The 16738-nt window shown below is 42.3% G+C and overlaps 1 protein-coding gene across 3 annotated transcripts in view; it reads left to right on the top strand.

Moving 5' to 3' along the window:
- The window catches only part of ate1 (arginyltransferase 1), a 61055-nt gene that overhangs the window by 24813 nt on the left and 19504 nt on the right, over positions 1 to 16738 (top strand). For all 3 annotated transcript variants that reach the window (XM_032523233.1, XM_032523232.1, XM_032523230.1), the window contains 3 exons: positions 2568 to 2600; positions 8834 to 9015; positions 12960 to 13059. In XM_032523233.1, coding sequence (XP_032379124.1) covers positions 2568 to 2600; positions 8834 to 9015; positions 12960 to 13059 — 315 coding nt within the window. The remainder of the gene's footprint in view (positions 1 to 2567; positions 2601 to 8833; positions 9016 to 12959; positions 13060 to 16738) is intronic.

Here is a 16738-nt window from a genome sequence, read left to right as displayed (position 1 = left end):
TTCATGTTTGTTTCCTTGCTGTCTGAATGCCCGAGTGTCGGTTTGTGTGTTAGTGTCGCCCTGCCAGGCTCCAGGAGAGCGTCCTCACCCAGCCAAGCAGGGTTGAGGCAGCAGTGGAAAGCTGCTGTGCTCCCCTGTTTCTTCCTCTTGGTAGGATTACCCATCAGCCCCCTGATGAATGCCTGATACAGGTGGAGGAGGAGAGACTGAGGAAGGGAGGTGCTCAGAGTTTACCATTACACAAACATGCAAGTGTATGCACTTGCATACATTAACATGCTTGAGTGTCTAAATGTTCTCACTTTTCACCATTCAGCATTTTACTACAAGGTCAATTGGAGATTCTCACACACACACACACACACACACACACACACACACACACAGCAGCCGGTGTCGTAGCATGGCTTGCATAAATGATGTCATCTAATAACTGCAGCTGTTGCTCTGTTGGTAAACCATTTAGATTTTTTTTTCTTTCCAGTTTGAACAAAAGTTTTATTTGTGCCCTCCAGCAGTATTGCACATTGGGAGGCTTTGCTGTTGGTAATTTGGCAGAGCAGTAGTCACTGCAAAGTTAGAAGAGGAAAATTACTTTACTGGCATGGTTACTCAGGTGGGGAGCTTGATGAGCATGGTTTTGCATGAGCAAAGCTCATTGTCAAATAAACAGATAAGATGTAGTCACTACGATTTCCATATTGGTAATGGAGACACTTCTGTTTAGCAGGACTATTGAATTTCAGTGATTTTGAATTAAAGAGTATGCAACGTTTAATTGCATGCGGTGAGTCGCAGTTATTTTAATACTGCTAAAGACATCTGGGATAGATGTAGGCACAAGGACTTTTGCAGTAATTGCATGTCAATATTTTTGCATTGCACTTGGCCCTAATTGCATTTAGCAGGAGAATGGGAAGTTAAAATGACATTTTATAACATGTTGTTTTGTGTCGGAGGATTCTGTCCGTCCCCTCTCCTACTTTCCGTCCTGGTGTGAGTTTGACTTGAGGGTAAGACAGGGTGTTGCATCTTGCTGAAGTTTTCAACATCTGCAGGATGCACAGTTTGTGAGACGTTAACAAAAAAGTGCATGCATTGTTTTTTTTTGTTTTTTAGTTATGTTGTTTTTGAGTTCGGTGCACTAGCAATCTTCTTGCTCCAGCCTCATATTTTTCACTTATTTGACCGAAACTCTTGTGTGCATCGAGTCATTTTTATGTCTAAAATCCAACTCAAGTGGGCGAGTTTGTAAGCCAGTGAAAACAAATTTGCTCCAGGCAAAGGTAAAAAATAAAATGACAGAGGACAGAGCATCATTTGTAGCTCTTTCTCTCCCAAAACATCCCCCGTGTTGGTGAACACACTGCGTTAGTGTCGTCAACACGCACATCAGCTGTGGCAGACAAATGGACAAACACACACTTTGGATGAGTTCAGTATACTGGCTGGATTTTGAGTTGCTCCTAAGCCAGAACTGTCCCACCCAGCAGTCAATGCTTTTACTAGCTGTAATGCTGTGTATACACAGACACACAGACAGAGAATGTTGGTGCGCTTATGGGAATTTCCAGTAACTGATTGCATATTAGTTTTATTAAAAAAGACAGATATTCATCCTAGTATGTACAGGATAACTTGAATTCATCCATGTATTTACAGAGACTCTATGATCAGTCTTGACGTACATTAAATCAGAGAAGCTTGTAAGCCTAGAGTCAGGGTTTGAATGAAGGAAAACAAGACAAAAAAAACACATTAACAGCAGTCATTGGTTAATAGGAATTGTCATAATGTAATAATATAATGTATATCCCCTATATAATGTATATCTTGTTTATTTAGTCTCTGGAACCTCTCTATCCTATGTTTATGATATTTTGGTTCTGTTCTACTGTGCTGCTCAGAGTGGAACCAAAAGTTAAATATCACAGCTGGATTGTTGCATTTCCTTGTGAAATAAGAACTTGAAACTGTGGTGTGTAGTGCACAAGGGTGAGACAGACAGACAGAGGAAACCAAATGCTGTCCATCACTGCTCCACTGTGGCAGGGTTGGCTCTCATCATAGAATGGGGTTTTGGCCCCAAACATTGAAAGCTTGCTACGTTTTGTCTTCCTGCAAGTCAACTTGTCTGTAAACACACTGCTCTCAACCCTTGCGCTAAAAAAGAAGGAACACAGGAAATGGTAGAGAAATAGTTCATGTTTCCACAGACGTAAAGCCCCCCCCAGTAATTTACATCTAATGCGCATTTCAACAGCATGTTCTGGGGTAGGCTATTTCGAAGGCAACGCTGATTATTTAAGCTGTCGCTATGTCCGCCTTGGACTGTGAGTTTCAGCAGATAGGCTAAATGTTTTCATTTGTGTAAATACACAATGCTCCTTTGGCTGCATTTGATATGTGACACCTTAGTGAGGAGAAAACGGGGAGGGATAAACTGAATAGGACAGCAGAGGAGACATGTATGGTTTTCATTTATGCCTTTTCAAAAGAGTTTGTGACCCAGAGAACTAACTGTTTTTCTCTCTGTCCCTCCCCCCCTCACCCGCCTCCCTCCACAGTTCCGGAGATTTCTCTGTGATTCACCACTAGAGGTATGTGTTTCTTTTGGGCTTTTGACAGTTTAAGTTTTTAATGTCTCGATTCATCCATATGTGTTATGTGTAACGATTTAACGACCAAGAAAATCTGTCAAGGGGACGATTATGTGGATTTAAAAAAATGTCCAGTTTCAGTCTTTAGTTCTTCAACAAACACACACACTCAAAACGAGATAAATGTATATTAGTTTCCCTTGTCCAGTACATACCTAGCCAACCACCTTTGCTCTCTCTTTCTTAGAGCCCTCCAACTGGATTGAAAGGGGGGAGGGAAGTGTTAAGGGATTCAGGAAGGGGGCTTTGTTTCATATTGGAGGGGTTTTAATTTAGCCCTGCCTAAGTGAAAGGGGGTGTTGAAGGAGGAAAACAGTGAAATGTGGCATCCAGATTGCGTTGCGACCACTGCTTTTCACTTCATGTGGTGTGGTACAGATTACAGGCAGATGAGGCAGCTTTGTGAGGATCACTTTGGGACTAAACAGATGGCTATCAGCCTAGTTAGCTAAAAGAAGTGATTATTTAGGCACCATGGGAAGTTCTGTATCAGCTTCCGTTGCATTAATTAATACAGTCTTGATTACAATCCATTAACTGGTTAGATTTTTAGATGATAATAATATGAAGGATAGCGATAGCATCTGGAAGGAGATTCTCTGTTACGTTGTGGTATTCTCTGTGGTCACTGAGTGACAAGTAGTTGCAGTCAGGCATCACTAAGTGAGCACTTGGCAGGCCTGGTGAGCTGCAGCCTTCAGAATCACCAGTGGACCTGTTGGGTCAGGACAATTACACCAGCGATTAGACCCAGGATGGGCACTTATAACAGCCACTTTTAATACAATTGAGGCCCATGAGCGCACACACAAACTGACTGACACAGAGACACGCAAACACAGTCACTCGATGTTGGCCCGTGGGCCCCCTCAGGTCCTCACTAATGAACATCATTAGTGTTTATAGGAAACAAGCTTTTATCACCTCGTCAAGCCTGGCGGCCAGGCACACTGAATTACACAGCTCTGCACACACACACACACACACACACACACACACACACACACACACACACACACACACACACACACACACACACACACACACACACACACACACACACACACAAACGTCCTGTGGCCTACTGCCTCACATATCTTCCTGCATTCACCGTCCCCTCTTCTCCCCTCTTCTCAGACTGGGTCAGGGGGCCGTCTCCATTCGTTTGGCCTCCTCTCGCCCAACTTGTTTTTATTTCTTTCTCTGATCTCCCTCCCTGTCTTCTCCTGTCTCTTTCCAAATGCTCTCCATTTCAGAGTGATTATGCGTGGCTTTCTGCGCTACCTCTGCGTGTCAGGCTCCATCTGTCTCCAATCAGAGTGCTATTAAAACACACACACAGACACTCACCACATGGATCTACATAGTGTGTGGTTCATCAGCTCACATGTATGCCTGCATTTCTACAAATGTATGCAAACGGCATACATTCAAATCCAACTGCAGCTAATTAGGGCCCAGGTTGCCTGACTTGTTTGTTTGTTGCTGTGTTCCATTTCACCAAAATAATTGCACAGGATTCGTGCTGAAGCTCTGAAGTAATTAACATCAGCTGTCCCTGATTCCTTGGGTTAAAAAAAAAAAAGACTACATTCGCACACACAGACAGACACATAAACACATTTGTAAAGTCTAATAAACAGTGGAACATCAGTACCTAGAAACACGATGAGCAGCCGTCATGCAGGTGTCTGTCACTGCACTTGACCTCGGTGAGGTCTAAGTTGCATGTGCTGGAGGAACTGCTGGGTTTTATGGGCTGTGGGGGGTTCATGCACTCACTCTGTTTCTATTTATTTTTCTTTACAGCCTCCTAATGTGTCTAACCAAGGGGCAAACACTCATTAACAGGGGTGTTGGCCAATTAGTCACTATGTTTTTATTGCCCCAGCTCTCAAGCTTTCTCTCTGTCTATCAGTGATTTGCACTCTCTTTCCCTTAGAGGAAGAGAATGTGAATTTTCATGTAAGGAAACGGATACACATCAGCAGGGTATGCACCAGCTGACATACCATAACAGTGAAGACACAGACCCCACTGTACATGCCTCAGCTGTAAGACAAAAACAGAAAGGTCCACCAGCTGATTCTACTGTAATACAATTACTTTGTCCTTTACAGCATGGGAGAAATACTTATATTTGCATACTGACAATAATGGTGCAATAATGCAGCCTGCTTGCAGGACTAGCCCTGTGTACGTTCGCGGTTGTGTGGGGATGCACATGTAGGAGGGAAAGAAGGAGAGGGAGTTTGAAATGTGTGAGTTCAACATCTGTTGTTGGTCAGCACCGGGATCACAACAGTACCGTTGCTGCAGTAGGCCCAGCAACTCGAGTTAATGTTAAGATAAAAAAGTTATAACATGTAGTGACATGGTCAAGACTCATCCTCCACTTATTTGATTTCCACCCAAAAGAAATTAAAAATAGAAATCAATTAACAGACGGAATGTGCTGTTTATCAATTGCAAATAACTCTACAAACCACGTGTGTTTTAGTATTACTTCAGAATAATATTGTTAACCACATGAAAAGGACTAATAAATGCATAATAAAAGAAATACGAGAAAGTCAACAAAAGTAAAAACAAAAACACATGAAAATGGATACATGGATACGGGGAAAACCATTGAAAAAACAACAAGAAATTGTAAATGAAACAAAGCTCATCGCAAATATATTGTGTAATTCACTGTTGTTGTGAGGAAATGGAATAGACTCAAAGCTATTTCCCAAATCTGTTCTTCAGCTAATGTCTGACACATTCAAACTAGAGCCCGACCGATAAAGGATTTTTAAGACCGATACGAATATTTGGTTATTTAAAAATCCGATATGTCGATATGTATCGACCGATAAATATTTAAAAAAAAAATCCAGAAATGTGTTACAAAACATAAACAATTTTCAATTTGATTTCAATAACATTAGTTATTTGTAGTTATTTAGGAGTTCTCACTAAAATAATATGTCATAATAATTAGTTTTATTGTCTCAACAGAACAGAGGAACATTAAAATATATATTAAAGTTCTGGTAAATAAAATGTATAAAAATACAAACTTAAGATTTGAAACTTAAAGTCCTTTTAAACAAAAACACAATAATAATAAAAAATCAGTGTTGCCAACAGGGACGTTGTAGAGGGCCCTCTGGTGGACAAACTATGCAACGCCGACACTCATAACATGGTTAACAGTCTATTTTCATTTTTTAAACACTAATTTATCAGAATCATTTATTTGTCATTATAAATGAATATTTAAAAAAACTTATATTATTATAAATGCCGATTCCGATAGATCGGGAAATGCCTAATATCGGCCGATATATCGGTCGGGCTCTTATCCAAACTCTCTGAGCACAAGCCAGGCCTTTGTCCATTCTGTTGGTTAAAAGGCATCCGTGCACTGCAGAATCCAGCAGACTCCTGTGGGCCACAAACTGGTTCACTGGCTTTCCAGCCGCACTCAATAATGCCCTTTGAAATGTTTTTGAAAGATATAACAGGAATAACATCACCAGTAGCAATGACTGGCATTTTCATTTCACACATGAGACCACATTAAACCACTGTAGTCATTTCTAAAAATGCGAACGAGTCCGTTCTGTTTAGTGTTTGGAGATGTGAACAGTATTGATACATCAAAAGGAAAATGTTCCCCCTTCTATGGAATAAATAATCATACAAAATGAATGCAAACTGTTCATGATCTCATTTAACAAGTATTATATTTAGATACAGGTGATACCCGAGCTCGGAGAAGTTAGTCTTAGTACAGTCATCATTAGAGCCACATCAGGCTCATATGTGTGTGGGATTGGCTAGAACGAGCAATTGAACAAATAACAACTTTCAACAATTACAAAGTGTCTTTCAGTTCAATGTCATACACTAAGTTCCCGTTTGAGATGATTTTCCATTGTTGAAACAAGCATCCAGGAGACCAGCTCCCCACTTTTTTAAGGCAGGCACACTGCTCACACGGCCCTGTGTTTAGGCCATATGAGAGCGATTTGGGGCTGCAGGGAAAGCTCTCGGGTAGTTTGAAGAGTTCCAGAGAATGTTTAGATTGTTGTCACAGTGGCAAGGACACAGCCATTAAGCTGTCGTCTGAGGTGACGCAGAGGTCAGTCAGACAAGATCGGCCTTGAGCACGCTACGAACTTAAAAACAAACATGCAAACTCAGACAGACATTTATTTCTAAATGCACAGGCGTTCACATTCATATGATTGTGCTCAAGCGTGGATAGTCGAGGTGGTGTAAGGAGAAAAAAGAAAAAAAACTCCCTCTCTTACACACACTGATCACCTATTGCTCTTTCTCTTTTACTTACAACTTCTAAACTGACACAGAGGGGCCTCTGACAAAGCCTGTAGTGTTTCTGAGGGAACTTGTGCCAAGAAATAACAGGCTGCTTTCACAGACAGACAGTTCCTACACACGCACGCACGCACACACGCACACACGCACGCACATACACACGCGGTGCCTGTCACCCTTCAACACCCCCAGCTGACCTCCAAATAACTGTCTTTCTTGTCTAAACCCACATCATATTTTATCTTTTATATATATATATATATATATATTATATATATATATCCAATACACGTGCACACACAAAATACCGGTCAAAATCAAAAGTTTGGGGTCACAAATTTCCATACCACTCCATTATAGACAGAATACCAGCTGATCTGAGTGGGTGGCTTATCAGCAACCATTCATCCAGTGTTCCCAAGGCACATTCTGTTTACTAATCGATATCATTTTTAAAAAACTAACTAGAACCCTTTTGCAATCAGTATGCACATAATATAATTGGAAAACTGTGCTTGGTTTAAAACCAATGCAATGTATGTATGTATGTATGTGTGTGATATATATGTATGTATGTATGTATATATATAAATACTGTATGTACATGTATATACTGATGTAAAGCAGCATTTGGACATTTAATCATCCCCTCCAGCCTAACTACCCACACAAAAGTAAAGGACTCTGGTGATATAGTGTCAGACAGGTCATCAGACCTGAGTGTAAAGGGGCCTGAGTTAGGGAGGATATCATGTTATTTTTACTACCAGATTACTTATTAAACCATACATGGTGGTAAGGAGGAATGTGGCACACAGTCACCTGTTGGTGATACGCAGCCCTGTGTGGTGTGTGGTGTGTGTTGTGGTGTGTGTGTGTGTGTGTGTGTGTGTGTGGTGGTGTGTGTGTGTGTGGTGTGTGTGTGTGTGTGTGTGTGTGTGTGTGTGTGTGGGTGTGTGTGTGTGGGTGTGTGTGGGTGTGTGTGTGTAGTTGGTCAGTTTAATTTGGTCAGGGTGTGGGCCAGTGGCACGATGGATAAGCAAATAGCTATCTCTGTGTTGTGATAACTAGCAGTGTCTGCGCTACTTAACTGGGTCCAGATGGCTGTTGTTGAAGGAGGGGGTACCTTTTACTAGTGCACTGAAGAAAAACACACGCACACACACATAAACCCTGGCTTACTATTACTTTTAACCCTAACTCCAAGCCTCTCGTCTTAAGCCTTTGTGATAACAGCAGTAAAGGGACTTGATTGAGAAACCCACCATGTGGTTCCCTATGAGAAATGCAACATGTATCCAACACTTAAATGTTTTATTAATGTAGTAGACCCAAGCATGCGGGTGTACAGCTACACCCACATTCTTTCATGCCACATGGAGGGAGCAGACAGACATATAGGAGAAAGCTTGGCAACACTCCACCACCGCCTGGTGAAATGGATTTTGCTCGTGCAGGGTCTTTTATTAAAAAGGCCTCTCCTGGGGTGCTCCTGTGGCCAACTCCCTCACCCCCCCCCCTACAGCCTGCTCTTGCTCCACATTTGGGAGCCATTAGCAGGCTGACGTAGGCTACTGTACACCCCACACATAAGCGTGAGGCCTGGCAGGGAAAGGCCTGGATTATGATACGCCATCATACAGGTGTGTGTGTGTGTGTGTGTGTGTGTGTGTGTGTGTGTGTGTGTGTGTGTGTGTGTAAGACAGTATGAAGACAGTCCTAATAAATACCACATTCTCATTCCACTGTGATTTATATATTTTACACACAAACTATATGGCACACAAGAGTATTACTACAGTTTTGACCAGTGACTCTTACTGTACTCTTTGCCTCTCCCTTAGGCGGAACATTCTCCAGATGGGCCCGAGGTGGGCTACGGCTCCTTCCACCAGCAATACTGGCTGGACGAGCGCATCGTGGCGGTGGGGGTGATCGATATCCTGCCTACCTGCGTGTCCTCTGTCTACCTGTACTACCACCCAGACTTTGCCTCACTGTCTTTGGGCTCCTACTCTGCTCTCAGGTTGGTTTCCAGGATTTGGACCATTCACATGATCCTGTTTTTTTGCAGTTTTTAAAGCCTCCTTATAGTTGTCGTAAAGATATTAGAGGATGGTGGAGATGAGAGGTAGCCCCAATGGCATGTCAGGGATAGTGTCAGTGATCATGTTTCATAAAATCCGGGCTGTATTTGTGTTGCTTCCTGTCACAAAGAGGATGCTGATTGTGTAACCCAGTGGTGCACAATGCAAATTAGGATGTAGAGTTCAATACAGTTTTGACTATAAATAAATAATATGTCCTAAAATGAATAGGGTAATGACTTCATGTAGGTTCTTTCAAGAGAATAGTTGCTTTGCATCTCATTGGTGACCATTCCCTTCTTTGTTCTCACTCTTATTCTTCCCTTCCCTTATCCTCCCTTCTCATTCCTTCGTATTTGCCCTCCTCTTAACCTGCTCTCTCCCTGACTCTTGATCTTCTCGCCTCCTCCAAACTTTTTTTTTTTTTTTTTAACTTTCCTTAGAACTGTATACTATAAGTGCCATAATACTGTAGGTTGGGGAAAAGTACCTCTTTCTTCATACTCGATTGGCTGAGGCAGTGCTCTGTTTGTGGTTCAGCTGACGACAGTTCTCTCTGCCAAGATGAAATAAGAGCACACACACATACGCTACAGGCGCACATATCTGGCGTTTCCTGTAAAATGTAACCCAGTAATGTGAGAAAGGCTTTATAAAATATTTCTGCACAGATGTAGGAGACTGGGTGATCTCGGCTTCAAAGTTAATGTGTGTACAGTACAGGTGTCCATATGTGAGTTGTGAGCGGTCATTTGTGTGTAATCGCACACTAAGTCAGCCCAGCAGTTCAACAGACAGGCTCATATAGAAGGAACACCCTGGTCATCATAAGCACACAGTTCCCCATCACTTATTATTTTAAGAGTCTGAGTCCAAGAGTAACACAGAGTGCTCGGTGTGTGGAGGAGGCCTTGGAGAAGGGAGCAAGCGGGACTAAAAACCTCCCGCTTGTTTACAGACACCAGATCCTGGGCCTTTGATCAGGTCTGGACACTCCCTAGTCTGCTTGGCCTGGCCGACTCTGTCCAAAACTTACTGTTCAGAATGCATGTACGCACACACCCACACACAACGTGTGCAAACATTCATTACATTAGATGGCGTTCCTTCTCCACAGCAAGCCCAGATGGATTGGAACCTGGGCCGCTCAACCACGTACAAGTGCACTCCTTTAAAACAACATTTGAAAAATATGATGTACATGTATGAAGCACAACTTAGATTTTTCCTAGTAAGAACAAGTCATGGAAAGGTTGTGGAAAGACGGGAGAAAGCTTTAGAATTTTACACCAGTACTAAAGTGGGAACCCTGATTTGTTAGACATATTTGCCTGGTCATCATCTGAGAAAACCGCTGTAGAGTTTGGATTATGTTACAGTTGTGGTTAAATATGTGGTATGTTACAAAAGTACAAGTACAGCACTGTGTGCATTTTGGTCTTCCTCTGTACACCAGTATGTGTTTAAAAGGTGTGATTCAGCAGTAGAAACAGGAGAGGGGGATGTTGAGAAATGTCTTTCAGGAGTGCAGTTCCTTTTGCCACGGGCCCAGAGGACAGAAGGAGGAGGAGGAGAAGTAAAGAGGCACATAATGAGGAGCCTAAGGCGCTGTGTGTAGGAAACACAGCTGGTGTCCAGCCTCTATCACTTTCTTATGGGAATGTCCTGATTATGTTGTGTTGCCCATGGTCTTCATCCAAGTTCTTCAATATTCAGTAATTGCTGATACTGCACCTAGTCAAAATTCAAAAATAGTACTCAGTTGTTTGTTTTGTACACAATAAAGTGGCAGAATGCATATATATGCATATAGCCTACAGCAACATGTTAGAGGTGTGTTACCTGCAAAATCTAGCAAATGCAAAGCAACACAAAGAGGCTCTGTACACATGGCTGGCTCAAGGCTTCACGCTCTCATATCATTAATTCAAACTGCCGGCTGCTGTTTGTTTAACTTCAGTTCGTTTAGCTTGAACTTGCTCCCAACTTTGTATAGTTCCAATTTTTAAGGGGTTAAGATGGAGCATTGCTGTGCCAGAGCAAACAAAGAGAATGGATCAGGCCGTTGTTACATAGGCAATACTGAACATTAAAAATCCCAATTTTTTTTCACAGTCCATACATATGCTGTCTAATTCAAGTTAATGTCCTGAGTTAAATAAGCCCCTATGTGCTCCCCATTACGAGTGGCACACTGTTATATCTGGCCAATCAACACCGTTCTTGTACCGTTTCCGCACGCACAAGCACCTTGTGGTAAGCACAATTTGGTGTGTGTGTGTGTGTGTGTGTGTGTGTGTGTGTGTGTGTGTGTGTGTGTGTGTGTGTGTGTGTGTGTGTGTGTGTGTGTGTGTGTGTGTGTGTGTGTGTGTGTGTGTGTGTGTGTGTGTGTGTGTGTGTGTGTGTGTGTGTGTGTGTGTGTGTGTGTGTGTGTGTGTGTGGTTTTTATTTGGCCAGGGTGTGGGCCCAGTGATAACCAGCAGCGTCTGCACTACATAACTGGGTCCTGTGTGTGTGTGTGTGTACATCAGAATTAGGGAAGCTGTGCAGGAGCAGAGGACTTGATAATTGGCTTGTGCTGGAGTGTCAGATGGCTGAAGAGGGGATAATGGCGGACTCAAGCTGCTGCCATGGGGGTGGAGGTGGGGGTGTGAAGGCCTCAAGTGAAGCGGGGGGGGGGGGGGGGGGGGGGGGGGGGGTGTGTGCAGTACTTTTTGTGAATGGGGCCCTCGCCTCTTTTGACCCGCCTCCCCCAATTCAGGCCTTTTGTGAAGAGGGGATGGGAACCCAGGAACCTGGCAGCAAGCGGGTGACCTTCTAGCACCTCGCTCTAGCTGCCTCTCTTCTCTCTCCCTTTCTCTTTCTTGACCCTCCTCTTTTATATTCTTCTCCTGCTCTCTCTCTCTCTCTCCCTCTCTCCCTGTCTCTCCCCCTCCCTGGATTGGCCTGCTTTGTGCCATGTCTTATTTTCAGTGCATCTATTTTATTTTAAGGCCTCTTTCTCTCTCTGTTAAGTATTGTAAGAAAGGGATTTCTCCCCCTTCATTTGAGTGGGTGAAACACAGAGGGTGGAAGGAAGAGTGAAACAAAAAGAGAGAAGAAAGAGGAGCTGGAATTTAGTTATGGAATAGTGAAGGAAACAGCGGAGGGAAAGAGGAAAATAGGCTTTTAGAAAAAGGATGCAATTAGGGAAGAAACTATTGAGGGACATAAAGCAGGCAAGACATTTACTGTATTTGAAGAAGCAATATAAATCTTCCAAGTTCTAAATCTTTATTTTACACCCTCTCTCCCTCTTTTTTTTTTTTACCACCTTCTTTTCTACTGGAGGGCTCAATGCTGATAAAGAGAAGGCAGTTGTTTTTGTGTAATGAAATGAGACCAAGAAAAGCTTGTCTTTTTGAGTATGGGTGTTTACTTCCTCAGCTTAGGCACTGCTCTAGTCAGAGCTGCTAGTACCAATTGTATTTCTTAATGCCCTCATTTATATGCTGTTGATATACTAACTTGTAAGAAAACCACATTTTAAGTTAGCTGGTGTACACTCAGACACTTCTGTTTAGGTATTGTAATATGAATAAAAATATTCTAAATTGGTCTTTGTCAACAAACATAAATCTAAAATAATAAAATCACCAGGAAAATATGTAATGCATTTATCTTAACTCACTGTGTAAATTGCAAACAGGATTATGTACTGTGTACGCTGCAGTGCAGCATCTCCAACCAGGATCAGCTGAAAAAGAGAATGTGGTGCTGGAGTGAGCCGTTATTATGGAAAAAGTAACACCCCCAACTGCATGCATATGTGTGTTTTTGAGAGCCTGAGCTTTTTCTTCCAGTGCCTCTCTGAAAAGGTGTGTCTGTGTGTTTCCTGCCTCAGGGAGATCGCTTTCACCAGGCAGCTGCAGAAACAGTCCCCCAAGCTGTCCTACTACTACCTGGGCTTTTACATTCACTCCTGTCCCAAGATGCGCTATAAGGTATGCATTGTGTACAACGCGTTTCTCATGTTTTTCACTTTTTATATATAAACCACATCTCTAAATGATGTTTAAAAAACATGATTTGTAGGCGATTTGTATCACATATGTTGATGATACTTTGATCAAAATCATTCCCTAAGCATTTTTACATGTTTTTAGTATTACATTTAATAGTAAAATGTTTTGGCAGCAGCCAGAGAACTGCTGCAACACTACATAATCCTAGTGTGAGTTAAACATACACCCATGCCAACATTTGCTCTGATAGATAACACCCTTCTGTCCCTTATATAACTTCATGGCAACACTGCTGAATTTGTGTTTGTCTTAAAATTCAAATTTCTGTCAACTGTTAATGACAACCAGTTTAGTGGCAGTACAGCGTTAAGCTCAATGATGCTGTATCCCCATGCTTTGTTTATAATATTTCACATAAAGTGTGAGTTCTTTTCCTGCTCCCCGAAATTAAACGCTGATATATGACTAACACTTTGATGTGCCAGCCCATTTCGCGTGAGAAAAATGTTTATCTGTTTGGGGTTTTAATGTTTCACACTGAGCCTCACTTCCACAGCATCTCTCTGTTCAGGAGAGATGGTCAAGATATCTGTTATGTGTGGAAGACAGACGAGAGAAGCAGTAAAGTTACACTGTTCCAGGAGGATGAGTCAATTTCACTGTGTTGAGCCCTCTCCCACACTATTTACATGTCTCTCTCACTGTCCTTCCGCCCCCTCCCTGAACTGGTCTTCCCCTCTCAGTCCAGTGACCAAAGTGGTTTCTCTGATTGCTTTTGCATAATGTAGGTTTCTATCTTCCTGAGAGACATTAAATGTCCCAACTGCCTGCTTGTGAAGGAAGAGGAAGACCAGTCCTCCTCTTTTTCCTCTTCTACTTTTGTTATTATAGGTGCAAAGGCCTCAAGAGGGGTCTACCTATGTGCTTTCCTCTCTCATTTCGACATGAACACTGGCACCTGCTCTAAATGTTCATGTTTTACAGTATGGAATTTTGCTGTCCATAAGTCTATCCAGCTTAGTTAAACAGATCGAGTATACTTTTTTAGACGGAAAGGGTTGATTAAATGTTGCAAGTGGGGGGTTACCTTAAAGATCAACGTTTGGTAACAGTCCAAAGGTAGATCAGGGATCCTTTGTCGCTATCAAGATTACAAACATGCAAATGCATTATACTGTATACTCAAAATAAACCTCAACAGCTGATTCATATGCAGTAAAACTCAAGTTAGGAGTTGAAAAAACAGGGAGAAATGTAAGTAACAAGAGCTTGAGAGCAAAAAAGGGATAGAGGGGAGGCACAGGCAAGGAAGCGAGGACAAGGCTGCTGAAGACATTAAAGGTTGAGATGAAGTTCACACTGGTGACGGCAACTTTAACTTGACAGCAAGAAGTGTGTTCAACGTGTGCATATATAGGCATCATTTTACTACAGTTGATGTACTTTTACACAAAATGCAAATGCACACAGGAGCCACTGCTCACAATCACGCTGACATTCACACCAAACACCATTTAAAGATCTAAAGCTTCTGGAGGATGGTGAAAGAAAGCAGCCTTTCCAAGTCCATTAGTTCGGCCAAGATTTACCATTCATCCTCTTTTTCTCTCATCCATCCTCTATTTCTCTGTCATTTCATTCAGATGTTCCCAGAGCTTGTTCTTGTCCATAGGAGGCTGATGTCTTGTTGGGGATTATGGCAGAGTGCCACATCTTTTTATCCATTTACCTCTTCTTTTGGGGCGGTGCTTTGCCAGTTTGGGAGTCTGTGTATGGAATTTATGTGAGTGTGTTTGCTCTGTTTATGTGTCTGTGTGTAGAATCTTGATCACGCTGTTTGTCTGAGAACGCTGTTACCACAGCACCTAACCCCCCTCTGCGCTGGTATTTACTCCCCTGAACCCCCCATATCTGTTCTTGTGTGTTTGCCATTGCGGCGTCTTGTTCACAGCCTCCCCACTTCTTCCTATTTTACCCTCGGGAAAGAACACAGAAAAAGGGTGAGAAGGTTGCCCGGTTCCCACCTTTGGGCTCTCACACTCCCACAGAAGCACACTCGCGCTCAAACGCACTCTCTCCACATGCACAGTGTGTCGCTCCTTTGTCTGATTTGCATATGAGCCCAAGTAGATCATTAATGCACAGCCATACTGTGGAATTGTTCAAGTCGCTAAGATGGGGAGCCCCTAAACTCCACAGTTATTGTGTTGGAGGGTTTCTGGTTTCTGGATCTCAGTCCTGCTGCTTGCCTCTTTAAAGACCAAAACACCAGCACTTGAACCCTGCTGGACACCACTCAAACCCCTTGAACACCACTCCTCCTCTCCACGTTACCCACCTACCCCCTCCCTATTCCCCTTGCCACCTCTTCAGGGAACTCCCTCTACCCATCGCTTTCTGAGAACATGTACACACTAGGGGTGTGACGAGACGCTTACTCCACGAGACGAGACACATCACGAGATTGGGTTCACGAGAACGAGACGAGACGAGATTTAAAAAAAAAAAATTAAAGAAATCCTCGAAATATATGAATGGAAAATAGTTTTTTTAATCAACTGAAAAATCACAAAATGCAAAACAATTTAGGTGCATTTTGAAATCAACTATTAATGATGAATTTAATGATTAATGTTTTTTTTTTTAACTATTTTAATGAATATATCAGTAAAGGACGTGCAAACACTGCAACATGTTTTGTATAAACTCTACCAACCGGCTTCTGCCCTGGACAATTTCACACGAGAAATCTAACTCCTTTCCACAAACCGACATAAAAAAATGAACAGTATAAAATAAAAAATAAATAAATGTGTAAATAACAGAAAAATACACCTTTAAATGCAACAGTAAGTGTACAATAACCAAAGTACTGCTCTCTTAAAACTACAAGTGCAACAGAAACAATTCTTTTTAATTTTTTTTAATGTTTTCGTCGCGGGGCAGTAGTTAGTAGAGAGCTTGGTGGTGCTGGAAGCGTGTTTGCATAGTGCTCGTGTTAGCCGCGTATACGGCATTTTTTTCTACAATGTTTACATATTGTGTTCGTCTTGTCTGTCACTCTTTCGCCGTTTATCATTTCCGCAGGAAAACCAAAATGTTGCCACACAAATGACTTAAAAGTGGCAGGGGGATCTTCGATAGTAATTTCACGCTCCATCACGCTGACATCACATCGCCTCACGAGACAACTTTTCACCTCGACGAGAAATCTCGTCACGTTTTAATCTCGTAAAACGAGATCTCGTCACACCCTTAGTACACACTAATGTGGATACATTAAAAATAAATGTCTGCCCCTCATTTGAACCTCCTGTGCATGCTAACCTGGGGCTTTTCACACCCAAATTGAGCTTTTTGCAAATATAAGCAGATAATCAAATCAGTGCATTATACATGTGTGGACAATCACTGAAAACTCTTATGTGTGCAAGCTTTTAATGTATCTACATTAATGTGTTTGTACGGCAGCTGGATTCTGTCATTATCACGGCATCATGCAAAAATCGTGGCATCGCATAAGTAATGCTTTTGTGTCCAAACAGCAGCGGACCGAACCAATCAGCATCCTGTGTGTGTGTGTCTGTGTGTGTCTGTGTCTGTGTGTGTGTGTCATCCGCAACTGTCTGTTCAAAACAACAATGACGGATGTGATGGA

Source organism: Etheostoma spectabile, chromosome 8 (genome assembly GCF_008692095.1).
Source record: "Etheostoma spectabile isolate EspeVRDwgs_2016 chromosome 8, UIUC_Espe_1.0, whole genome shotgun sequence".
NCBI classification, from domain to species: Eukaryota; Metazoa; Chordata; class Actinopteri; order Perciformes; family Percidae; genus Etheostoma; species Etheostoma spectabile.
Note: the sequence above shows the minus strand (reverse complement) of the source record. Positions and strands in the feature narration are given on the sequence as shown.